This window comes from Macaca fascicularis, chromosome 6, assembly GCF_037993035.2.
Source record: "Macaca fascicularis isolate 582-1 chromosome 6, T2T-MFA8v1.1".
NCBI classification, from domain to species: domain Eukaryota; kingdom Metazoa; phylum Chordata; class Mammalia; order Primates; family Cercopithecidae; genus Macaca; species Macaca fascicularis.
This window is the reverse complement of record NC_088380.1, coordinates 144,353,782-144,379,462: the sequence shown is the minus strand read 5'-3', so window position 1 is coordinate 144,379,462 and position 25,681 is coordinate 144,353,782. Positions and strand designations below refer to the sequence as shown.

General features: G+C 37.7%; 2 protein-coding genes across 51 annotated transcripts in view; one reads left to right on the top strand and one right to left on the bottom strand.

Annotated features, from left to right (window-relative positions):
• The window catches only part of LOC102118988 (myosin regulatory light chain 10-like), a 113,152-nt gene that overhangs the window by 312 nt on the left and 87,159 nt on the right, over nt 1-25,681 (top strand). For 15 of the 50 annotated variants that reach the window (XR_012414107.1, XR_012414106.1, XR_012414103.1 and 12 more), the window contains exon 2: nt 5,750-6,123. The exons of 25 other annotated variants lie outside the window; for them this stretch is intronic. The gene's annotated coding sequence lies outside the window, so the exon portion shown is untranslated. Of the gene's footprint in view, nt 1-5,749; nt 6,124-23,831; nt 23,944-25,681 lie in introns of all 50 variants that reach the window. 10 more of the 50 variants (XR_012414110.1, XM_073994328.1, XM_073994321.1 and 7 more) reach the window with 2 other exon arrangements.
• On the bottom strand, nt 1,182-21,867 carry MYOT (myotilin). Its single transcript, XM_005557884.5, has 10 exons — nt 21,790-21,867; nt 18,355-18,921; nt 13,311-13,485; nt 11,697-11,798; nt 8,501-8,550; nt 7,273-7,405; nt 5,780-5,987; nt 2,838-3,003; nt 2,031-2,164; nt 1,182-1,816 (listed from the first exon to the last, which is right to left on the bottom strand). The coding sequence occupies exons 2-10, from the start codon at nt 18,708-18,710 to the stop codon at nt 1,644-1,646; spliced, it is 1,497 nt and encodes a 498-aa protein (XP_005557941.2). The 5' UTR covers nt 18,711-18,921; nt 21,790-21,867; the 3' UTR covers nt 1,182-1,643.

Sequence of the window (25,681 nt, the reverse complement as noted above, 5' to 3'; positions counted from 1 at the left end):
CTGCTGCTGCTGCTGCTGCTACTTGCAGAAACTGGTTATTAACCGAGAGCTGTTGCTGGAAGTAGCTTCCACTCTCCTGCCCCCCTAATATAAAAATAGATGAAAAATCCTGCGGTGATTATGCGAAAAGGGCAGGCCAAAACAGGAGCCCAGACCCATATCTGACCCAGAAGCTTTGCAAAGAGGAGAAGGTTGGTAAATCAGCTATAGAAAAGGCCAAATTAATTTGGCTGTAAATTAAGGCAGCCAAAAACCCTCCAGGATGTAAGACCAGGACGGATTCTCGTGTTGATAAAAAGGAAAACAAAATGGAATCCAGTCCAAAGGCCGCAGGGAAACCTGCAAAGAAAACACTAAACAGTTTTGAAAGTAAAACAGAAAGCCACTTTTGTTATTTCCCTGAAAGAGATGTAGAATGATGTCGATAAATGCTGTTTTATGTGTAGATAAAAAGCAAAACTGGGCCACACAGTACTGAGGGTCAAAAACTACCATTGATGAGAGGAACAGGAGAGGCCTCGCAAAAGGCTGCCAGCCAGTGAACTAGAGGCCCGAGAGGGAAAAAAGCTTTGGAATAGTTTTAACAAAAGGATTTGGGCTTTCCTGTACTGGGACTCTCAGCAGTTCATAAAATTATGCTTTCTAAAGTAAGAGGTTATCTGAAATTGAAATTATTGGAGGAAAAACACCCATAAATAGGTATTCAAATTTACATAATAGTTTTTTTTTTTTTTTTTTTTAAGAGAGGGAGTCTCCCTATGTTTCCCAGTATGGCCTCAAACTCCTGATCTTAAGGGATCCCCAGCTCAACCTCTCCCAGCAGCTGGGACTACAGGGCTGTCAAATTTACATTAACTATGAGAAGCAGGTGACCTCTAGAGACTATTCTTATTCCTTTGAGCATAACAGACTGAAAAATCCTGAAGAATTAGAGACCTGTTTGGTTAAAACAAAATCACAAATTCGGTAGATTCAGTCATGATTTAAGTTAATCGTGGTTGCCTTTGAAGTGCAAACCATGGAAAGTCTAGCTCAGTTTTCTAGAGGAATTGGCTGAGCTGTAAGTGAGCTTCACACTGTTCTAGAATATAACATTCCTCTTTTGGAACTTGTTATTCATAGGTTTTGCTGAGTGGAGTTTTATTTTACAGATCTAGACTTTTGTGAAGAGGAGACAGTCCGTTTTAAATATTTGAATTTTATTCTCTTTTGACATAAAACTGTGGAACACTCAGATAATCTATACCATGTTAGTATTCCTACAAGAGAAAACGGGTAAAACAGTATTTAGAAAGCAGTACCAATAAACGTTATTACAAGCATTAGATGTGTTTAAAAAGTTGATACTAATTTATAACCTGTAATTGTTAAATGTGTATGACTTAAATGTTAAAATCCTGTATTTTAAGATGGTCTTCTACAGTTACAAATCCATATACCCAGATTTCCTGTAGGCTTCACAAATTGGAGGAGTACATAGAATGTGCAAGAGTCAAAGGATAAATAATATTATAAATATATATTAACTATATTACCTAATTAAAACCATAATCTGTTAATACAGCTATGGATTAATTTCAAAAAATGTAATCAATTATATTACTAATGGTATAGTTGGCTATTTTCCAATGTTGGTAAAGTTATTAAAGTTCTTCACTTTCATAGAGTCCAGATTGAGCTGCCAAACGCTGAAATTCTCCTTCTGGGTTAAAAGCTTGTTTTACATCCAAACCTCTCCCGTTTAGTGCTAAATATTTGCTGAATGTTGGTCGAACCCGTAACTGCTTAGGAGCTGGAAGAGTTTGGTTTGGACGTGCTGAAATAGATCACATAAAAGTTGATTCAGAAAACCTGTTCTAACCAAATTGGACACCTAGGTATTTATTATCAGACAGGAAAAGAAAAAAGAACCAAAGCTGATTATATATAGGGAAAATCTCTCAACTTTTATACTCTGCTGGAATTTGCATTTCTTATTAAATCTTCCTAGTTAAATCCGTTATAATACTTTGGTTAATAGTATGACATACCCGTAACGTCTAATCTTGTGTTACATGTGGTCACTCCAGCTTCATTAACTGCTGACACAGTATACCACCCAGCATCTTTCTTGTTTACATCTTTTATCAGTAAAGTAACTCTTCCAGTGTTATCTTGATATAAGCTGAAAAAAATTTTTTAAGAAATGAAAGTACAGGAATTATTTCTGGGAAGTGGATGTCTCTAACCTACAGTCAGACTGAGAAGAAAAAAACATTTGAAAATTCCGAAGCTGTATCTATTTATTGCCAAATAGCTATTGGTTTTCTTGAATTAAACATCCCCCCTTGGGTGCTGTCTCCCTCTGCCCTTCAATCTGTCCCCTGATCCCTGATGGTCTCTGTCATTCACTTGGGTGTGTCTGTGTTTGTATTTATGTGTATTTATAGGGGAACCGGAGGGGTTCTGACCTGTTCCCTTATCTGTCTTCTACCTTCTCCTTTGTTTAATAAAGGCTGAAGCTTTTTGTAAAGAAAAAAAGGAAAAGAAAAGAAAAGAAAAGAAAATATCCCCCTTTAATCTTGTTTATGTCATTTATTTCCTTGAGCCATCTTTCATCATCATTGATAAAAAGATAAATCCTAGTCTGCTTTATGCCTTACATTTCCGATTAGTGGAATCTGGCTTACTGAAGTTTTCTTACATTTATTATCTAATATATATTTTATTATATTATTCTTCAGTGTTTTAAAAACTAGACAAATTGAGATAAATGCATGCCATTTATAATGCATGTTAAAAAGTATAACTGGATTCGCCCAAATAAGCTATAGTAAGTCTAGAAATACATATCCTACCTTATTCGGTCAGTGTTGAATTGTACCATTTCATTATTTCTTTTCCAGAAAAGCTTCGGTGGAGGTATAGCCGAGATCTGGCATTCTAGTTTCACTGAGTCTCCCTCTAAAACTTTTTTGCTCTGTGGTTTGTAGATAAACATTGGTGCTCTTTTATGTTCTTTTGCTATATATTAATACAAAAATTCAAGTGTTTGAAATATTGTAAAAAAGGTATTAAATCATTATGAAATTTGTATGTTGATATTAAAATGTTAAAACCAACAGCAACAGAATTAGAAACTTTTAGTTAAAAAGACATGCAATACTATTTTATTACACCGTTCAGAATTCTAAACTCTAATGTAATGATTCATTGAATTGATAATCAGATAATTATATTTCATTAAAACTTAAGTCATATTCTTTTTTTTCTGAGGCGAAGTCTCGCTCTTTTGCCCAGGCTGGAGCGCAGTGGTGCGATCTTGGCTCACTGCAACCTCCGCCTCCCAGGTTCAAGGAATTCTCCTGCCACAGTCTCCTGAGTAGCTGGGATTACAGGCGTGCACCACACCTGGCTAATTTTTGTATTTTTTTAGTGGACATGGGGTTTTGCCATGTTAGCCAGGCTGATCTCTTAACTCCTGGCCTCAAGTGATCTGCCCACCTGAGCTTCGTAAAGTGTTGGGATTACAGGCATGAGCCACTGTGCCTGGCCCAAATTTAAGTTGTATTTTTTAATCATCTCATCTACAGGGAGGCGGCATGAGTGATGGAAAGAGTATCAGACAACTTGGGTTCAAATTACCTAGTGGCTCCACGAGCCATGCAAAACTGATAAAATTTTGTTTAGTTTCTCTGAATCTCAGTTTTATCTATTGTTTAAAAAAAAAATCCAGGTAGTAGTAACTGTTGTGTCTACCACACAAAATAGTTGTAAGGAACAAATGAGATAATAAACAAAGAGATACTTTGTAAACTGTGAAGGAATATGGGAATATCAGTAATTATTATGACCTTGTTTTCCTACCTGAGGGGAGAGAGGAAAGGATAGTTCAGTACCATAACCCTGATTTTTCTGAAGGAGAGATGAGGTTAAACAGATGGCAGCCAAGATCTCTTTCAGCTCTACTATTGTAGTATTTCTGAAGCAATTGGTACAAATAAGATTTGCCTAAACTTTAATCACTTAAATTGTATGTGTTTTTGAAAATTTCCAGCTCACTAGTTTTTCCCTTAGGTTGAGGTCCTTTGGTATATTATGGAATAATCTTAAAGATTTTTGTATTGATCTGGGTGGAATATAAACTCAAGAAATAGTTTATCCTTTAACCTGATCAAACTTTTGTATAATAAACAGTGAATTATAGCAAAATATCTCTTATGCAATATACAATGGTTTAAAGTATTAAAAATGTGGTATGGGTTGAGTATCCATTATCTGAAATGCTTGGGACCAGAAGTGTTTTGGATTTCTGATTTTTTAAAAATTTTAGAATATTAGCGTTATACTTGTTGAGCATCCTTAATCTGAAAATCCAGAATGCTCTAATGAACATTTCCTTTGTGTGTCATGTCGATTTTGGAGCATCTTAAAGATTTCAGATTTTTGGTTTAGGGATACTCAACTTGTATATTTAAAGCACTTAACGTGTAAAATTTAAAAACTAGACACCAGTTTTATAAGAACTGCCCTACTTAAGACAGATTTGAGACATAAATGTAGCCATACCTGTTTTCTAAAGCAAGTAGGCCTGTTTTGGTTATAATTAGAGATTAGTTTCCTAGTAAAAAGGACATAGTCTAAGATTAAAAGTTGATATTTACTCTTAATTTTTTAAGAAATTTTTTAAAACAAGGTCTTACTCTGTCACCCAGGCCAGAGTACAGTGGTGCAATGGTGCAATCATAGCTCACTGTAACCTCAAACTCCAGGCTCAAGTTAGCCTCCCACCTTAGCCTCTCTAGAAGCTGGCACCACTATGCCCAGCTAACTTTTTTTATTTTTATTTTTATTTTTTTATTTTTTTTATTTTTATTTTTTGAGACGGAGTCTCTCTCTGCCGTCCAGGCTGGAGTGCAGTGGCCGGATCTCAGCTCACTGCAAGCTCCGCCTCCCGGGTTGACGCCATTCTCCTGCCTCAGCCTCCCAAGTAGCTGGGACTACAGGCGCCCGCCACCTCGCCCGGCTAGTTTTTTGTATTTTTTAGTAGAGACGGGGTTTCACCGTGTTAGTCAGGATGGTCTCGATCTCCTGACCTCGTGATCCACCCGTCTCGGCCTCCCAAAGTGCTGGGATTACAGGCTTGAGCCACCGCGCCCGGCCAACTTTTTTTATTTTTTGTAGAGACAAAGAAGGTCTTGCTATTTGTTACCCCGCTGGTCTCAAACTCCTTGGCTCAAGTGATCCTCCCACCTTGGCGCCTCTTAAAGTGTTGGGATTACAGGCCTGAGTCACTATACCCTTCCTACTCTTCAATTTTAAACTGTGTATTTAACATTATGACAGATTGTGATAATTTCATAATATCATGAGTCAGATTGATTATTTTTATTATCCTCATTTTGGAGAAACAAAGACCAGAGAAATGATTAGACTAAGATTTTTATTTTGAGACTCTATAGTTACATCTAGAAATGCTTATGCTTCCTTATTTGGTTTGTCTAAAATTGTATGACTTATTTTCTTTCCAGAAAAGCTTTGGTGATAGATCTATCATTCTAGTTTCACTGATTTTCCTTTACATATATATGTGTGTGTGTGTGTGTGTGTGTGTGTGTGTATGTGTGTATATATATGTATATTTTTTCCTGTGGTTTGTAGATAAAAATGGACAGTCCAATAGGTTGTGTAGACATTAACCTTAAATATGAAGTCTGCTGGGCTTTTCTTTTAAAATACCTTCTTTTTTTCAATACTTCTGGATTTTAAGGAATTCTCAAGGGTCTTTTTGGAGGCTTACCAAGGACATCCAGCTGCACAGTGAAGGTGGCTTCTCCTGCTCTATTCCTGGCAACACATGCATAAGCCCCTGCATCTGAAGCTCTGACTACTTCAAAGATGAGTGAATGAAGACCCTTCTCAGACACTATCATTTTGTGCAAATCATCTGATTGAACTGGTCTTCCATTTAGATACCATGACACATCAGGAGCTGGCAATCCGCTCACCTAGAAAGAAAAACACAAGGAGATGGCAGAATTTTAAAGTATTGCATCACTGAAACCTATTTGTCCACATATGAATTTAAACAGTTCCTGTATCTGAGTGGGTTTGTGATTGAAATGCAAAACAAGGGCTCAAAACGTATTTATACTTTTTTAAACAAAACATTGGAAAATAAGATCCTTGAAATTAATATAGTATTTTTAGACTATCTCAAACCATAACTGTTTTACATGCAACCTCAGTCTCTTTATGAACTCTTAATTACTATACTTAGAACATTAATTTATGTTACGTTGGTTTCTATAAGGAATATAGAAGTCATGTTGCTTTTCTGGCTAAATGTGACTGCAAATGAAGTCACAGAGGCACATATATATGAGGCTTGCTGATCTAATGAGTAATTTTTCTAAAACAGAGTGTTCTTGAGCTATAGTTTGGCATATAAATGGCAATTTGTTAAGTGTTTTTACATAAACTGTTAATGAAATCCAAAGCTTTAACACTAACTTTAGTTCATAAGGAATCTGGAAAAAAAATTTTATAACGAAAAGTTCTCCAAAATAAGGATAATAAAAATATAACCTCTTCTAAAGAGCTTTCCTAGTCTGAGGGACTCTTTTAGGGCAAGAGAAAGCAGGGTGGCTTGAATTTCTTGATAGAGGAGAATTGGAGAAACGTTATACGTTAAGCCTGAGCACAGTGGCTTACGCCTTTAATCCCAATACTTTGGGAAGCCAAGGTGAGTGGATCGCCTTGAACCCAGGAGTTCTAGACTAGCTGGGCATGGTGGCACGTGTCTGTAGTTTCAGCTGCTAGGAAGGCTGAGGTGGGAGGATGGCTTGAACCTGGAAGACAGGTTGCAGTGAGCTGAGATTGCACTCCAGCGTGGGTGACAGAGCAAGACCCTGTCTCAAAAAAAAAAAAAAAAAGAAAAAGGCATTATAGTTTAAAAATTCTATTGTTCTGATAGCTTCACTTATAAAGAGTATTTATGAGGTATACCTATTTACTCGATTAATCCTCATAACTTTTTGGGGTATTTGTTATCCCATTTTACAGATGAGGAGACAAAAGCACAGAGAGGTTAAATGACTTGTCTAAAGTTGCTTAGCTGGGAAGTGGCAGAGCCAGAATTCAAACCCACATCAGTTTGGCTTCAGAATTTGTGTTCTTGTCCATTGTACATTGTACGTAGTGCTTTGCAAGCTATGAAGTAGGAAAAGGACATTTTTCAAAACAGTATCCCATTGTTAATTTTCCCCCAGTACTTTTGAACTCTTCTCTTACTTTGAAGTCCATTCTGCAGAATCTTCCTTCATCAATCGACATGTTCTCTGGCACTTGAATGAAACGTGGTGGGTAAAATTTCTCCTGGATTGCATCCTGATCATTCACATCTCCCCTTGAGGATGATCTACTTCTACAAGAATATTTTGATAACAACTATGTGTAAATATTATCATTGCTTTTCATTTTGCACAAATATAGTTTAGCCATCAACTTTACTTTTTTTGCGATGGAGTTTCACTCTTGTTGCCCAGGCTGGAGTGCAGTGGCCCAATCTCAGCTCACTCGGGAGGCTAAGGCAGGAGAATCGCTTGAACTTGGGAGGCGGAGGTTGCAGTGAGCCGAGATCACGTCGCTGCACTCCAGCCTGGACAACAGAGTGAGAGTCTGTCTCAAAAATAAATAAATAAATCCAAATTAAGTTTTTGACATTTTTCTATAGGGGTGGTGTGAACATGTATATGGTGATATTCAGAGATGTATTTCAGTTATGCCAACCTCCGCCTCTTGGGTTCAAGCGGTTCTCCTGCCTCAGCCTGCCGAGTAGCTGGAATTACAGGCATGTGCCACTACACCTGGCTAATTTTGTATTTTTAGTAGAGACGGGGTTTCACTATGTTGATCAGCCTGGTCTTGAACTCCTGACCTCAGGTGATCTACCCACCTTGGCCTTCCAAAGTGCTAGGATTACAGGCGTGAGCCACCGCGTCCAGCCTAGCCATCAAATTTGAAACCAGAGAATCTACTATTTGATCTGATAGTGTAATAACAATGGAGAGAGGCCATAGGGCTGTATTTACCTGTGGCATATTTGATGACTATTAGAAATGGTAGCAATTTAGAAATATCTGGTACAAATTGTACATCTTAGTTTCTCTTTTACAGTGCCATCAAAGATGAAGAAATGATCTATTAAAATGCCCAGTACCCAGTAGATTATTCTTACCACCAAAGATTGTATAATTAGAATTGGGTCTCCATTGTCATGAGAAAATTGTTTAATATAGAAGCATGGTCCTGGCTTGTTTGACCAAAACACTAAAAAATTCCCCTGTGATAGTTTTGATAACGTCAAAATTTTGGTCGTCATCTCAGACATTAGAAAATACACATTGTATTTTTTAAAAGATATAGAGTAGGCTCGAGGGCTTTAGAAATATTACATTTTTAAGCTGAAAATATTTTAGGTAGGAAAACGTACATTTCTTTAAAATTAAAAAATTTTTACCTTACTTGTGATGTAGGAACTTGCAGTCGCGCATGTTCTGAGTTGTGTTGCTTGAAATTAAAACAAAGTAAGAATGTTTACATGCAATTGTTAGCTTGAATGAAGCAGAATTAAGTATAGTTGAAAGGAACATTCCTATTTTGGCTGTATTTGTACAGCCCTGGTAAGTTCTATACATTCATCTTTTAAGCACTTAAAATATAGTATACTAATATACTACCACTCTAGCAAGAAAGCCCAGAATTAATAGGACTATTTAACAAATATTATTTATGAAAATTAGCTAGACTTGGAATTGATGGTGGTTCATTTTTCGGATGACTATTTTATGACAAAGGATGATGTGTCTCCCTGGTGCATTTGAAATGAGAGCGCAGAGTACAGATTGTCCTTTAGTAAAACAGGAATAGACATGAAGTCACTTGTATTGGCAGTAGATACAGGGTATTATGCCTGCTGCTCAAAAGTGGCACCAACAGCAGTAAACACATATTAGGCTGGAAAATTCTTCTCTTTTTAGCTCATGGCACAAAATCCTGATGGACTTCACAAAAGGTATGTGTAGAGCTATGAACAAGCTTTGTAAAATAGCATTAATTCCTGTTTAATAAAGTTATATTTAAGCAAACATCTTATAGGATTTATATCCGAACACCAGAAAATTATTTCTACTTGAGAATGAAATCAGGGATTTATGAAAATTATAAGAGAACTAATTGATTAAGTAGTGTATATTTTGCATTTCACTGTGCCTAGCACAGTGGAAGATACAAAGTGGAAAATACAGAGCCTACCCAAAACAGTGTAGGAGCACACAAAATCTGAGTACAAATAATTTGCTTTGGGATGAATCTATTTAGCTAATGTATTTTGTCATTTTTAAGGCAAAAGTCTTACAAATCTGTAACAATTTTTGGCTAGCCTTAAGGTTCTCTAAGCAGAATATCCAAACAGCTGGTCAATTCAGTGATCAAACAAATCAACTAATTTTTTTGTAAAGTAAAAGTAATCCAATTAAAAATATCCAGGCTGGGTGTGGTGGCTAACGCCTATAATCCCAGTATTTTGGGAGGCCAAGGCAGGTGGATCACTTGAGGTCAGGAGGTCGAGACCAGCCTGGCCAACATGGTGAAACCCCATCTCTACTAAAAATACAAAAAATTAGCTGGGCATGTTGGTGCATGCCTATAATCCCAGCTAGTTGGGAGGCTGAGGCAGGAGAATCGCTTGAACCCGGGAGGCAGAGGTTGCAGTGAGCTGAGATTGCATTGCTGCACTCCAGCCTGGGCGACAGAGCGAGACTCCGTCTCAAACAAAAAACAAAAAACATCATCAGTATAATATTGCTTTGAGTAATTCCCCTAATAGTGATGAGTTTGTGTCTCATTTTTGCTATAATCTTCCATACCAAGTGCAGAGCCCAACATACAAGTAGGTTCTCCATGTAAATTAGTTGAATGAACAAATTCATGAACTGTTTAGTAGCCAAAAATAAATTTAAGTTCTCTTTTTGGTTTCTAGTTCTTGCTGTGGTAGACACTCATCCATCCTTTTTAGTAGGTGTAGTTGCATCAAACAGAACCAAAAAACTTAATTTCAAAGGCCGGGTGTGGTGGCTCATGCCTGTAATCCCAGCACTTTGGGAGGCTGAGCTAGGTGGATGAGTTGAGCTCAGGAGTTTGAGACCAGCGTGGGTAACATGGTGAATCACCGTCTCTGCTAAAAATACAAAAATTAGCCAGCATAGTGCGTGCACCTATAGTCCTGTCTGTTCGGGAGTCTGAGGCATGAGAATCACTTGAACTTGGGAGGCCGAGGTTGGAAAAAAAAAAACTGAATTTCAGTTTTCTGCCTTTGGAAGCTAGGAATACTTGTGTTCCTAATTTAATCTCTTTGGCTCCCAGTTTCTTGTGGACTTTTTGGAGGGATTGAAAGGTAACTACAGAAGGAAGAGAGTGCTAACATTCAGTCTACCTGTCCAACTGAACATTTTTCTTTTTTTTGTTTGAGATGGAGTCTCGCTCTGTCACCCAGGCTGGAGTACAGTGGAGCAATTTTGGTTCACTGCAATCTCCATTTCCTGAGTTCAAGCGATTCTTCTGCCTCAGCCTCCCGAGTAGCTGGGACTACAGGTGCGTGCCACCACACCCAGCTAATTTTCATATTTTTAGTAGAGTCTGGGTTTCACCATGTTGGCCAGGATCGTCTCAATCTCTTGACCTTGTGATCCACCCGCCTTGGCTTCCCAAAGTGCTGAGATTACAGGTGTGAGCCACCGTGCCCAGCCACCGACTGTACATTTTCTTTGGGATTAAGTTTACTTGTTAAGTTGAGGCCAGGTGTGGTGGCTCACGCCTGTAATCCCAGCACTTTTGGAGGCTGAGGTGTCCCAGCCTGGCCAACATGGTGAAACCCCATCTCCACTAAAAATACAAAAATTAGCTGGGCCTGGTGGTGTGCACCTGTAATCCCAGCTACTTGAGAGGCTGAGGCAAGAGAATCATTTGAACTCGGGAGGTGGAGTTTGCAGTGAGCTGAGGTTGCACCACTGTACTCCATCCTGCCTGGGTGACAGAGCAAGACTGTCTAAAAAAAAGAAAAAAAATCGATGAGGTGCAAACCTGTGGGATATGCCTCCATAAAGTTAATCCCTTCTTGGAAAGGATACATTTGTTAATCTTGGAACAGTTGCTCATGAGGGTTTTTTTTTTTTTTTTTTTGGTTTTCAGAAAGCATTTTTTGAAAACAGGAATATAACAAACAGAATTGGATGTTTCATTAGTACCACAAGTATATTTTAAAACATTGAAATATTAAACAGCTTGTGAGAACGGTTATAGTTACTCTCATTTAGAATCTTAATTTCTGTCCTATTGAAGGTTCACAACCCATATATTCCCTGTCCGTGTAGACACTATAGAGAGTCCTAGGTCTAACTGACCCATAAATGTTCTGATGAAAAATACCATTAGACTTCTGGTGTTTTGACTTTTGTGACATTGTGTATCCAGGTATTAGAACTACCAGAAAATGGGGTAAAATTACATATATATGTTTATCATGGTCTCTTTATGTATCCAATGGTAGATGGAACTGACCGACTTTTATTTCAGATGCTATTTATAAGCATTTAGAAAAGCAGACATTTAAAAATCGCACAGAATAAAAATACTCCACTTAGAGCATTTTAATTTACCTGTGAGTCTTGTGCACCACTGTCATTCTGAGCTTGAAACACGGCAGCTGCATTCTGTGGTCCTAGCAATCTGCGAGCCATCTTCTCTTCATATGTTAGCCGCTTTAAAGAATTTATTGAGACAGTAATTAGATTTAATAAAAGATGTTTGTACAGGTGTACCTTAAAACCACTACTATAGGTCAGAACTTTAAAGAAGCATAGTTCTATCTATTGAATGATAGATTCTATGTTTTTTTTTTTTTTGAGATGGAGTCTTGCTCTGTCACCCAGGCTGGAGTGCAGTGGCACGATCTCGGCTCACTGCAACCTCCGCCTCCTGGGTTCACGCCATTCTCCTGCCTCAGCCTCCTGAGTAGCTGGGACTACAGGTGCGCGCCACCACGCCCAGTTAATTTTTTGTATTTTTAGTAGAGGCGGGGTTTCACTGTGTTAGCCAGGATGGTCTCGATCTCCTGATCTCATGATCCGCCCACCTTGGCCTCCCCAAGTATTGAGATTGCAGGTGTGAGCCACCGTGCCCAGCTGATTCTATGTTTTTTTTTTTTTTTAAGTATTTTCGTCCATTCAAAGCATTTTCCTTCTATTCTAGTACCATTTCCCTCACTTGCAGTAAAGGTTCACTTAGGCTTTCTTTTTGCTCCTGTGACAGGCAAGCATAATTGCCCTTAAATAAGGATCTCCTAAGTAAAGGGAAATTCAACCCTTTCCTCTGTTGTTCTGCATGTTCCAGTCAGCTTTATTTTTGAATATAATACTTCATGTCCTCACATTCAGAAGTAATTTTTATTTAATTTTAATTAATTAATTTATTTTTGAGACAGAGTCTCACTCTGTCGCCCAGGCTGGAGTGCAGGGGCAGAATCTCGGCTCAAGGCAGCCTACACTTCCTGGGTTCAAGCAATTCTCCTTTCTCAGCCTCCCAAGTAGCTGGGATTACAGGCGCATGCCATCACACCTGGCTAATTTTTGTATTTTTAGTAGAGATGGGGTTTCACCATATTGGTCAGGCTGTTCTCAAACTCCTGACCTTGGTGATCCACCTGCCTTGGCCTCCCAAGGTGCTGGGATTACAGACGTGAGCCACTGCGCCCAGCCAGAAGTAACTTTTATTAAGTGAGCACTATTTGATTGTATTAACTTCTGATCGAGAGCAGTGCAACTGATAGGCTAAATGTATTTGTATTAAAGGCATATAGTCTGTTTAAAGGTAAGTTACTAATATAATATACACAATAAGGACTACATGATAAGAATTATAGCTATAATTACCTGTCAATATTATACATCAAAGTACACTAAGTTGACTTGACAGTAATTCCTAATAGTTATTTGGGCATCAGACATAGTTTGTGAGAGGGTAATATTTAATAACAGAAAAATTTCATTAAACCATTCAGATAGATTTTTCATTTGCTTCATTCTTTTACTACTGTAAACCAAGAGGTGATTTCATGCAGAGAGAAATGGAATAGGGCCCAAATATTCCTTCTTTTTAGATAATCTTATTCCTTGCTGATTATGTGGACATAGATATGTGAGATAGAACTTCCTTATTAAAATTAGACTTTATGGTTTAAGTGGCCTTTTGTACAAAATAGACATCTTGCCCACTTGATTTCCATTATGAAGAAGGGTGTCCTTGCATTTCAGCTTTCTTTCCAAATCTTGAATCAAAGCTTCTTTTGATCCTTGTATTTCATGATCAGGAGTTCTTGGTGTGGGCTTAGCATTTGCAGTTTGGGATGGCTTAGCATTTACAGGTTGGCCAGCTGAGAACTGTTGATAGCTGTAAAAAGGAAAAAGAAAAGATTTTAAAAAAGAAAGTCTTGGCCTCATTTTGCAAGTTACCTTTAGATATGTTAAGTTTGCCACTCAGTACTGCTAGTATTATTAAAAACAAATTGCCCAATAACAGTCAAGAAATATTTTATAAGAATGGTTACTATCTTTTTTTTTTTTCCTTTTGGCAAATGGAAATTAAGTGGCAGGAGGAAGAATTTAGATTAGACATAAGGAGGATGTCCTTCCTTGAAGGTCTTCCCTAAGGAATGTGAGAGTAAGTCTAGTTAGTGGCAGCTTGAGAGCTCTTCCAATCTTATGACTAATATCTTAAAAAAATTTATTTTTAGATTCTGGGAGTACATGTGCAGGTTTGTTACATGGATATATTGTGTGATGCTGGGGTTTGGCCTTCTAATTATTCCGTCACCCAGGAGGTGAACATAGTACCCTATAGGTAGTTTTTGAACCCTTGTCCACCTCCTTCCCCCCTTTCTGCTTTTGGAATCTCTAGTGTTTATTGTTTTGCATCTTTGTGTTCATATGTACCCAATGTTTAGCTCCCATTTATAAATGAGAACATGCCCTATTTTGTTTTCTGTTTCTGTGTTAGTTTGCTCAGGATAATGGCCTCAAGCTGCATCCATGTTACTGCAAAGGACACAATTTTGTTCTTTATTATAGCTATGATGACTGAATTTCTTGTTTGATTTGTGGGTAGATATTAAGTGGTGGTGTGCTGGAGCTGCTTCCTATGGGCCGATTTTTAACATCTTTTCCCAGCTTCCTGTGATTTCATGTTATAGTTTGAAATCAGTTGTGGTGGAAATATTTACACCAGGGAAATTGGTAAATATCACAAATAATGGCTCTTTCATCCAATGATTGTTAGACATTTACCAGCACACCACTGGCTTTTAGTGAATAATCTCTTGCTTTGAATGGAGTCTACTGTTTACGCAGTCATTGACTTTCCTGTAATTTCCAATTCCTGTTAATTTCATATTCTAGAAAATCCAAGTATGGCACTATGTAACAGTGAATAACTTCTAAAGTAATGACAGTTTCTTCAATACTGCTGAAGTGATTTTTAGAGAAAGAATAGGATGATTCGAGGAAGGAGAAAGAAATGTAAACTGGAAAAAAAGCAAATAAATAGTCTTTATTTCAAATTTTGATCCTAAATTTTTTCTAGGATATCCTTGCCCCTCTCATATTTCCCTTGTTGATTCTGATAGAGGATAGGGTGGTATTTAGAAAGTCCGGTATTTTTAGATCTGTTATGTAGCTTACATGTATCACAGTGCTTTATTTAGTTTTTACCTAGTTTATCCATTTAGAGCCCTGCAGGGGCTAATCTTTATTTTTAACTTTTATTTATTTTTTTGAGACAGAGTCCCACTGTGTTGCCCGGACTGGAGTGCAGTGGCGTGATCTCGGCTCACTGCAACCTCTGCCTCCCGGGTTCAGGTGATTCTCCTGTCTCAGCCTCCCAAGTAGCTGGGATTACAGGCACCCGCCACCATGCTAGGCTAATTTTTGTATTTTTAGTAGAGACGGAGTTTTGCCATGTTGGCCAGGCTGGTCTCAAACTCCTGACCTCTGGTAATCTGCCTGCCTGGGCCTCCCAAAGTGCTGGGATTATAGGCTTGAGCCACCACACCTGGCCTGTAGGGGCTAATCTTTATTAATCTATTTAATGTGAGGAAACTAGCCACTGCCCTCAATGAGTATTTTACCATTATTATAATAAATGTTCTCCGGCCATCCAGATGAGACAATCTTGGTCTATTCTCTGAAATGATCCTTTCCAAATATTCTCAAGGATCATTAAAAGGACTTGTGAGCTAAGTAGAAATGTATTTCCTCCAAGTAGGGCCAGAGTTTTAATTTTTATTGGCTTTGGGGACTTGGTTAGTAATCATTAGATTGTAAATATTCTGGAGAAAAAATGTGTCTTATTTCTTATCATTATATCATTTATATCCACGAACATAAAGCATGGGTATAGGAGATACTATCAGTTGAGTGAATGAGTGATTTTCATGGTATTCAGGACACTCTATTGAAAGCTAATGATACACATTTCCTCTCCTGACATTTCAGGTCTTAAGATCTTCATTGTTGTCTATATAAATCTTTAAAGTCTGATTTGTTCAGTTAATTAAATAGCCAAACAAAATGTTATTTAAAATAGTGACTTTTTTTTAAGATTGAATTCCTAGATCAAAGTGGCAAAATCTCTTTGGCCTTATAGATCTCATATTTTTTCAATCATATGAAATTATAACAGCCCACTTTTTTTTTTTGTTTTTTTTTTTGGTGGGGGACAGTTTCATTCTTGTTGTCCAGGCTGGAGTGCAATGGCATGGTCTTGGCTCACTGCGACCTCTGCCTCCCTCTGTCTCCCAGGTTCAAGCGATTCTCATGCCTCAGCCTCCCAAGTAGCTGGGGTTACAGGCGCCTGCCACAACACCCTGCTAATTTTTTTGTATTTCTTTTAGTAGAGACAGGGTTTCACCATGTTGGTCAGCCTGGTCTCAAATCCCTGACCTCGGATGATCTGTCCACCTTGGCCTCCCAAAGTGGTGGGATTATAGGTGTGAGCCACCACGCCTGGCATAGCCTACTGTTTTTTTTTTTTTTTTTTTAAATGCTAGCTTACCATCTTTATAAGTCACACATTTGTTAACGTGAATTAGCATTAAATAATTGTTTTTAGACATGTCATATCTGGGAAATTCTGAATATGTCTGAGAAATCCTGAAGGATTATCAAAACCAATCTTGAGAATCACTGATGTATACGTAACCTCAGTCACTTTGTTTGCTAAATACCCTCATTATTCCCAGTTTAGGTGGATTAAGTGTTATGACTTGATAAATGTTCCTATTTACAAACTAATAATACTTTTGCATGCTGCTTTATAGGTTCTTTCTCTATCATTAGTTACCTAACTCCTTAATATTGCTACAGACCAGAAAACTGAAGCACTGTGTAGGTAAAGCGCTTGCTGAATTTCACATAGCAAGCTTTTTGGAAGGAATAACTGAGTTCCCCTCAATTTTCAGTCTGTGGTTTGATCAACTGGGTAAAATGTTTAAGAGCTTCTTATTGATGAAAACCTAAATAAAACTTTCAAACTTCTCTAGGTCAGAATCCAAGGGATTATTTTGAAGTCAGGGCAAACTGGAGCCCATCATAACAATGAGGGAGTTGTGCACAAATGTTCAAAGGACCAGGGCTTTCCACTCTGTACAGCTGGACACAAAATGGGTATCAAGTAGCTATGGGAAGATTAAAGAGTTATCTGTGGTTGCTGAAAATGGAACAGCTAAAGTGGATCTTTGATCTCTGGTTTGGGGACCTCCTAGGCTTTATTTCTTACTATATTTTTGGCTTTCTTTCTCTTTTCTTAAGTCTTTGATAACTTTCTTTTCTGGGTAGTAATTTGAAATATGATTGAAAGACTTTACTAAGAAAAACAGAAAAAATTCTTTTAGATTTTAAAATGCTAATATAGGAAATATGGAAATAATAGAAAGCTAGATGGAAAATGATCATCTGAGTAAATGTAACCAAGAAAGATCTACTATATATTATGAATATAAAGGGAATTTGGGAGGGAAGAGAAAGAAAGGGCTCTCAGTTATTGAAAACATCCTTTTAAATTATTAGGTTAAACCTTTGAGAATGCCATTTTTGTAGGTCAAAAACAGTTGACTATCAGCCATTTCAAATGGTTCAACTTAATGTGTCTAAGATTCTAACAAATGTTTTTGGTTTTCCTGATTTTTATTTTTTTAAATATTGAAAAGTTTTTTTTTGCAAGTTGAATTGCTATAGGCAGGAAACTAGATTTCCAAAGTTGTCACCACTAATAGGAGTTTCTAGAAAAATTAGCCTCTAGAGAAGATTGCGAGAAACTATCAGAGTTGAGTAATGTATTAGTAAGGCTGCAACAAAACATATTCCATCAGACAATTTTTGAGATGCCTCTGATTTAATTCTCTGATGTTCCAGCCAGCCAAGGAACCAGAAAGCTGATAGCCTTTAGTTTGCGTAAGCACAAGGTATTCAGTTCATGTTTTAAAAAAAGCATAACCACCATGTCCTTTTTCATACTAGGTTCTCCTAGGACAGGCTTAGGGTAGTTGAAGTAGCACATGTTTGCATAAGGCTTCAGTATTAGTCCTTGTATTTAGATCAACCCAACTAATTTGAACAAGGTGTGGTTTTAATTACCAAAAGAAACCTTAAGGTCATAAGCCTTCATCTATTCAGGCCTTCCTTCTTCTGATCACAGTAAGGAAAATGTATATATTCAAGGGTCTGAGTTCCAGATTTTTTTATTTGTTAATTTAAGAATTTTTGAGCCAAGTGGATATTCAGGATTAGAGGGGAAAAGGGATAGGAAGAAAAGACTGAGAAGAAACTTAATAGCCTCTGCTTATGTGAGAGGAAATCCTATCTGAAGAAGAGCAGACAGGTGTGCATCTTAGCCGAGCCCAGAACCAGAGGAATTAAATTTACAGCATGAGGAGCTTAGCTTAGAACTAAAGGAAAAGTTCATTGTTCTTGGGTATGTGAGAAGTTATTTTTTTCCAAGATGGAAAATAATGGGTAAATAATATTATGGCGTAATAGGTAATTTGGATTCAGCTCAGCCTGGACACTGGAGAATGGTCAGATGACCTCTTATTGCCAGTACCCTGGTTCAGCATGTTCTAGTAGAACTATGGAATGAGACTGTAAGGTCACATTGCCTTTTTAAATAGTAAAGAATTAACTGCAGCATACCCCCAAAACTCCTACCCCCATGCAAACTCCTCAGATATAATTTCACTATACATGCGGTATATAAAAATTCACTTACTTGGAATCCATAGCGGAAGGGATTTTACTGCTATTGTAATCAGGCTGTGATGGTAATATGGAGCTGAGGAAGCTGGCTGGGGACTGGTTATAGGTGGTTGTAACCCTTTGGCCTGGGTTGGAGCCAGCAGGCTGCTGGGGAGAGGCAGGGAAAGCGGAGGAGGACATGGTGATGTGAGAGCTCACTGTTGAGGAGGCGGAAAATCTTTGCTCTGTACACTGGCGGGGCTGGATGGTAATGGAAGACTGTTTGGTCTGGCTAGAGAAGCTGGAGGTTTCCGGTCCAGGAGGCTGCAATCTGGAGCCACATGGGTTTTGGGACTGGATGAAGTGTTTTGGACGTTCGTAGTTAAACATGCTTAGTTGGTATGTGGAAGATGAAGGCAAGTTATTACTATAATGATTTGTTCCTGGAAGGGTGGGGCCCTGAATTTGCGGCCACAAGCCTGGAATTACAGAAGGTTGCAAGGAATCAGAAGCAACCTTCGTCTGCTCTTCCTTGTTGAGATCCTGAGAATACTGTGCTCCTGGCTTTGGTAGAGTGAGCTTCTCTTGAAGAATATTGTTCCTTCAAAAGAAGAAAATAATTGTTACAATATTTGCTTAAACAATAACGTTGTTTATGTGACATCTTTCAGATCTTATGTGCTTTCCCTCCCTCCCTTCCTCCCTCCCTGCCTGCCTGCCTTCCTTCTTTCCTTCCTTCCTTCCTTCCTTCCTTCCTTCCTTCCTTCCTTCCTTCCTTCCTTCCTTCCTTCCTTCCTTCCTTCCTTCCTTCTTTCCTTCCTTCTTTGTGTGTCTTGCTTGGTCACCCAGGTGATCATAGCTCACTGCAGCCCCTCCAACTCCTGGACACAAGCCATCCTCCCACTGCACCCTCCAGAGTAGGGACTACACGTATAAGCCACCACACCTGGCTAATTTTTCTTTTTTTCTTCCTCTTTCTTTCTTTCTTTCTGTCTGTCTGTCTGTCTGTCTGTCTGTCTCTCTGTCTCTCTCTCTCTCTCTCTCCCTCCCTCCCTCCCTCCCTCCCTCCCTCCTTCCTTCCTTCCTTCCTTCCTTCCTTCCTTCCTTCCTTCCTTCCTTCCTTCCTTCCTTCCTTCTTTCCTTCTTTCCTTCTTTCCTTCTTTCCTTCTTTCTTCCTTTCTTCCTTTCTTCCTTTCTTCCTTTCTTCCTTTCTTCCTTTCTTCCTTCCTTTTCTTTTCTTTTCTTTTCTTTTCTTTTCTTTTCTTTTCTTTCCTTTCTTTCTTTAATAGAGACAGGGTCTCACTATGTTACCTAGACTGGTCTTAAACTCCTAGCCTCAAGCAATCTTCCTGCCTCAGCCTCCCTTGGTGCTGGGGTTACGGGCATGAACCACCGCACCTAGCTGAGTGGATTGCTTTTTAACCTTACAATTCACTGCTGCTTTTTCTCTCCTTGATTCCAAACTGACCATATTACTAAACTAGATATTAATTAAGGAGTGATTGTATGTATATGTTTGTGTGGAATATATGTTACAGGCTGCATTCCAGAGCCACTTACAAATTTTTCTGTTTTTATTATGTATTTTTAAACAATCATACCCTATAATTCTGTTATTTTTAGATTATACTTTCTAGTTGTTGGTCTTGATGTGCTTTTAATTATTTAGAGTTTTACTTTTTATTATTTGTTTAGTATGTATTTTAGACTAATTTTGTTTTTTGGTCTTTTTTTTCTTTTTTTTCTGCCACACCTTTGGAGATCTCAGATAGACTAATTTTGAAATTGATTTTTGCTGTTTTACTTTTTCTTTTCAAATGGCAAACAGGACGCATACAAGTAAATAAGACATGTATGAATTTAGTCTATACCTTACCAAGAAAAGACAGGTGCCATTCCTCCTGCTTAGCTCTGTAGTGGCCCTCCTGCCTTCCTACAGTACATCCTCATTTTTTCTTAGATGAAACATTTGCCATGAAAATCAACCTTGAAGGATTGTATTTGCCTCTGATTTTTTTCCATTAGTATGGTAAACCTAAGCAGAACTATATATAGACATTACACACAAAGACTAGCCTTATAAATTGTTTTAACACTAATCCTGTTTTCATTGAAAATATCAGATAAATTGATTCAAAATACATTTGCCTATTTTGTTTCACATTGTATAAGCCAATACTGAGATAATGACAAATCAAACTTTTAACGGAAAAATTAACCAAATTGTTTGTCATCATTGAAATGAAGTCTTGTAATTATTTTAGTTACTGTCTTGGATAAAATGTTAATAAAACTTTTCCAGACCAAAGAGTTTCATCGTAAATAATAGGATACTTTCAAAAAATAGTATTTCAAGGTTGCCTATGTAGTTTAGAGTTAAATTAAAACTAGCAATTTTAGGAAAAAACAGAAATGCAACTAAGCAGCCAAGTGAAAGACGCTATTGAAAAAGAATACTTAAAAAGTTAAATATTCCTTAATTTCAAGTTTATGAACATAAATACATTAAACTAGAATGCATTTTAGAAATGAACTACTTTAGGCATTTTAAATTGCTGGGGAAAAACATCCTGCAGGAGGGCCTTGAGTAGATCTTAAAAAAAAAGTCTATATCAAGACAAGTAGTTTTGTAGTTATTGGTTTATTCAGTCTGTTGCAGAATTGAATCCAGAGTTTGATTCCTAAATTTCTTTCTGGGCAGGTACATTATTGAGGCTCATTTCAGATAGCAAGGAATAAACCAATTATGAAATAGTAGATATTTTCCAAAAGCAGTTCCCTTTTTTTCTTTACATATATTTTCAGAATGTCAACTGTCTTGTACCTGTTGATATTGGCCTACATTGTTAATAATTAGCGATATTTTTAAAAGCCTAATTAAAAATATGTTATTTCATAAGTTTCATTTTATCCATGTGTCAACAAAATTTTATACAGACATTTACACAGGTAATTCTGTAAGTCTTTTCTTTATGTTTGTAGTTACTGTTCAACAATTCTATAGTAGATTCTGTTATTTGACAGTATAACTTTATTCCAAATAATGTTAAATGAATTTCAAATATTTTTATAAATAAAGTAGTATTCAGTCTCCTGTTTTAAAAATCTTAACATTTTTTTCCTGTCTATCTCTAATATAGCATAGATTTGCACAGAGGACTGATAGAGGATATGTTGCATTCATAAGATATCACCACAATTACATCAGATCAAGTGTCCCTTTTCAAGGAAAAATGGTGATTTAAAAATAATGAGACGCAGCTGTCTTTCCTTCTATCATTTGTATAATGCCTTCCAGGCTCAGTGAAATGAATGAGTCGTTTTCTCTTTAAATCTTCATGTAATATCATTATAATGTTGTGGCTTTGAAACTTTTTATCTGAAAATCATCTTTGTATACACTCATCTGATTTGGACAGAAAACAAAAACAAGACCTAAAAGTGTAGTAGGAATAAAGAAGGGACTTACCCGTAGTTCCAGAGGGTGCCAGCGGGGTTTAACCCACTATTGAAGGGAAGGAAGAGGCATCTCCTTCCCTCACAGACTAATCTAGTGGCTCTGTGCTTAGTATTATAGCACCACTGACTTTTATCAGCTGCCAAACAGTGACATCTGATGTGCTTGCCTGTCCATCTACCTATGCTGGCATGTCAAAGTAAGAGTCCACAATCTAAACAATATCTCAGATGTCTTAGTGATATTTAAGGAGTGGGATTACATGAGCTTCTTTTCAAGCCTCTTTATTTTAGACGTGAATTTTGACTATGAACTTTAGCAAGCTCATGTGAGGGAAGGGCGGTGAATAGGGAAATGGGAAAAATAGAAAAAAACCCTCTTATTTCTTTATTATGGTGGGGACTTTGAATTTTCCCAATTTAAGAGACAGGACTAAAAGGGAAATAAAATTTCAGGAGTGGAGTTCATCTATCTATTATACTAAGACTTCCCCAGGAATAAGACCAGTGGTAGATGGGCTCCAAATTGATTTGTATTGCATAATTCTTCATCTGAAGTCTTTTTTTCTTTTGCCTAATGAGAGTAGGATTCAATAATAGATTTGAGATCTCTCAGTACTAGCAATTTGTTCCAAGGTGAGGGCAGTCTGCGCAAAGCAGGAGACCAGGGTCATAGTGACATGTCACTGGCAAGGTAGGGAGGTGGAAAAACATGATTGTGTTTCTTTAGCAAGTTTTCTGAATCCATATGGCATATGCCCCTTTCGCCTAGTACTTTTATTCTAAAAGAGTTTTGAAACAAGAAACAACCAAACAAATAAGCAATCTATATAATTAGGGCTGTCAATGTATGTTCATCTCCCTTTACTCCTAAGAGTTATATAGTTTCCTTTCACTTTTTGTCACGGAGACCATCATGGTATTTAGGTTTCCATTTTTGTGCAGGGAAGTAAATAATTGCAGAAGAATAAAATGTTGAATAAACAAACGTGGTGAAGTAGGGTAGGTGGCATGAGGATCCGGCCAATGGAGTAGAATTATCTCCATGGGGTGGCTTCAGTTCCCCTCCCTCATGAGTAGATACCCCAATCTTGATTGAATTAACATGTACATTAGGGTCCAGCAAATAGATGTTTAAGCACATATGAGCCATGTAAAATTCTTCACAGCTGACCATGTAGGTGTACCTTTCTTTGGTGTTCAAAGAAAGTTTGATAATTTCTGCCTGGGCGCGCAGCCCTTAGTAGAAAAAACATGCTAGACTTGGTGAGTAGGTGGTTGCCTACAAAGTCTTATTTCAGGAGTCTCCCAAAATATTCCTTAACATCTGTTCACTGATATTTCAAATTCCATTAATAGAGACAAAGCCTTTCCATCTAAATTAGAGAGACTTAAAATGCAAATGCAAGTGATAGAATAATAATAGCCAGTATATAGCATTTATAATGAGTAAGACATGCCTTCAAGCATTTTATTTTATTATTAGTTTTTTTTTTTTCAGAGGCAGGGTCTTACTCTGTCACCCAGGCTGGAGTCCAGTGATATGATCAGAACTCACTGCAGCCTCAAACTCCCGGGCCCAAGAGATCCTTCCTCTGCAGCCTTTCAAGTAGCTAGGGCTACAGGCATGCACCACTATACCCAGCTAATTTTACAATTTTTTGTAGAGACAGAGTTTCGCTATGTTGCTCAAGCTGGTCTCGAACTCCTGACGTCAAGCGATCCTCCCACATCGTCTTCTCAAAGCACTGGAATTATAGGCATAAACCATATGCCCAGCCTATCTATTCTAGGCATTTTAAATGTGGTATATATGACTGACATTTGGTTCTGCTGGAGAACAGGGTTTGATTAGGGCATGGAAAAGGAAATAATAGATTTGAGGTCTCTCTGTACTAAAAGTTTGAGCTATACCTCACCAGCCAAGTAGGGAAGACATCCAGGACAACCTGCTAAATACCCGATTTTGCCTACAGCACGTTCTAAGGGTACTACACTTGAGGAAGAATTTAGTTCTGCTTACTCTTTGTCTTTCAAACTTTGCCTCTTCTCTAGGTCTTTGTGAGATACAACCCAGGTTACAGTGTGATAAATGTGATAGCCTCCATGGTACATCAAAGCTAAAGTTCTTGCTATAATAGGGGGATCAAGAGATGATTTAGGAAAGGTAAGTAGGTCCTCTTTTACGATACCATTCTCAGTAGTCAGGGGTCTATATTTAATAATCTACTGTAAATCTGTTCCTGCCTTTTAATGTTTGATTTGCTTTTTTGAAAGGTCATTTGTTTCCTCACAAATATGGCTATTTGAATGGTTTAATTGCCTATTTGAGAAAAATCATAGACTCTTAAGACTGGAAGAATTATTACAATGCCAGATGGGTGAGCTTTTACTACAGTCTGCTCATAAAGACAGCCTTTTCCATTTCTTTTTCTAAATTATCAGTAAGGGCCTTCAGTAAATTACTCAAATGCCTTACAAAACACAGTAACTTCCTACTATCTCACTGAAACCTTTCCTGTTACATGTTAAGGGAATTCCTTGTCTATCAGTTTCAGAAACAGGGTAGCTATTTAACTGTCACTCATCCCTCTTCATTTATAGCTCTTGTCTTTCAAAAATATAAGGTATATATGCTATTGTAAAAAAAAAATGGTGCTGTGAGCTTCTTCTAAAGTCAGAGGTCAGATGTATGTGACAAAACTCATTTCTGTTATATCAACTGGAAAGGAATATGTCGCATTGAGGATGGAAGAACTAAAGAGTAAAGAAAGTTTTATTTTAGTTCACACAAATTCACTGTGGTTATTAAAGTTCTGTGTAGACATATAACGAAAGGGAATCCCATTGTAGCATTTATAATTTGAAATATCCAGTCTAGCATTTGACTCAATCTTATATTAATTATTCCCAAGCAAGAAATTAATGGAATCCATGGAGTTTGGAGTAAAAGAATACAAATGATAACATTAATTTGGCTAATGCTCTACAACTTTCTAGACATATTTACCTCTTGTTATCTGTTTTTGGAGACCTGAGTGTGAGCGCCCACTCCACCACATACATGCTGTGTAGCCTTAAACAAGTTGCTTAAACTTTGAGCTTTCATAACTAATTGAAAAATGAGGCTAGGTATGGTGGTGCATTTCTGTCATCCCAGCTACATGGGAGGCTGAGGTGGGAAAATCGCTTGAGCCCAAGAGATCGAGGCGCAGGGAACCATGATCACACCAGTGCACTCCAGCCTGGGTGACACAGCAAGACCCGGGACCCAGACTCCCCCCCCCCAAAAAAAAAAAAAAGTAGTACCAGGTTTACCAACCTAAATCAGATGATTGATGAGAGACTCAAATGAAATGGGAAGTCGTATAATGGACATTCTGTGGGTTTATCTCCTTAACTAAATTGTTTCTGAGGGAGGGACTGTTTACTACTTATTTATCTTGCCTAACACTGTGGCTCATAGTAGACACTCAATAAAAACTTGTTAACTTTTATGGAATATTTACCCAATAGTTTTCTCCACAGATGATTTTACTAATGAAGATGGTCATTTGTTATGAAAGATATTAACTTATAAATTCAAGGTCTTTTAAAGTTTTATTTATTTGCTTATTTTTATTTTCAAGATGGGTTCCCACTTGGTCTCTGAGGTTGAAGTGCAGTGGCACGATCATATCTATTGCCGCCTCGAACTCCTAGGCTCAAGTGATCCTCCTGCCACAGCCTCCCAAAGTGTTGGGATTACATGTGTGAGCCACTGTGCCTTTTAAAGCTTTAAAGGCTCACTTTCTTTCTTTTTTTTTTTTAAAGACAGGGTCTTGCTCTGCCCTCCAGGCTGGAATGCAGTGGCGGGATCACATCTCACTGCAGGCCTGACCTCCCCAGCTTAAGCCATCCTCCCA

Coding starts and splice junctions, on each gene's coding strand:
- MYOT (XM_005557884.5), bottom strand. CDS start 18,710: ATGTTTAACTACGAACGTCCAAAACACTTCATCCAGTCCCAAAACCCA. Junction 13,486..18,354: donor CCTTCCGCTATGGATTCCAA/GTAAGTGAATTT, acceptor TCCTTTTTACAG/CTATCAACAGTTCTCAGCTG. Junction 7,406..8,500: donor GTTCCTACATCACAAGTAAG/GTAAAAATTTTT, acceptor ATATTCTTGTAG/AAGTAGATCATCCTCAAGGG.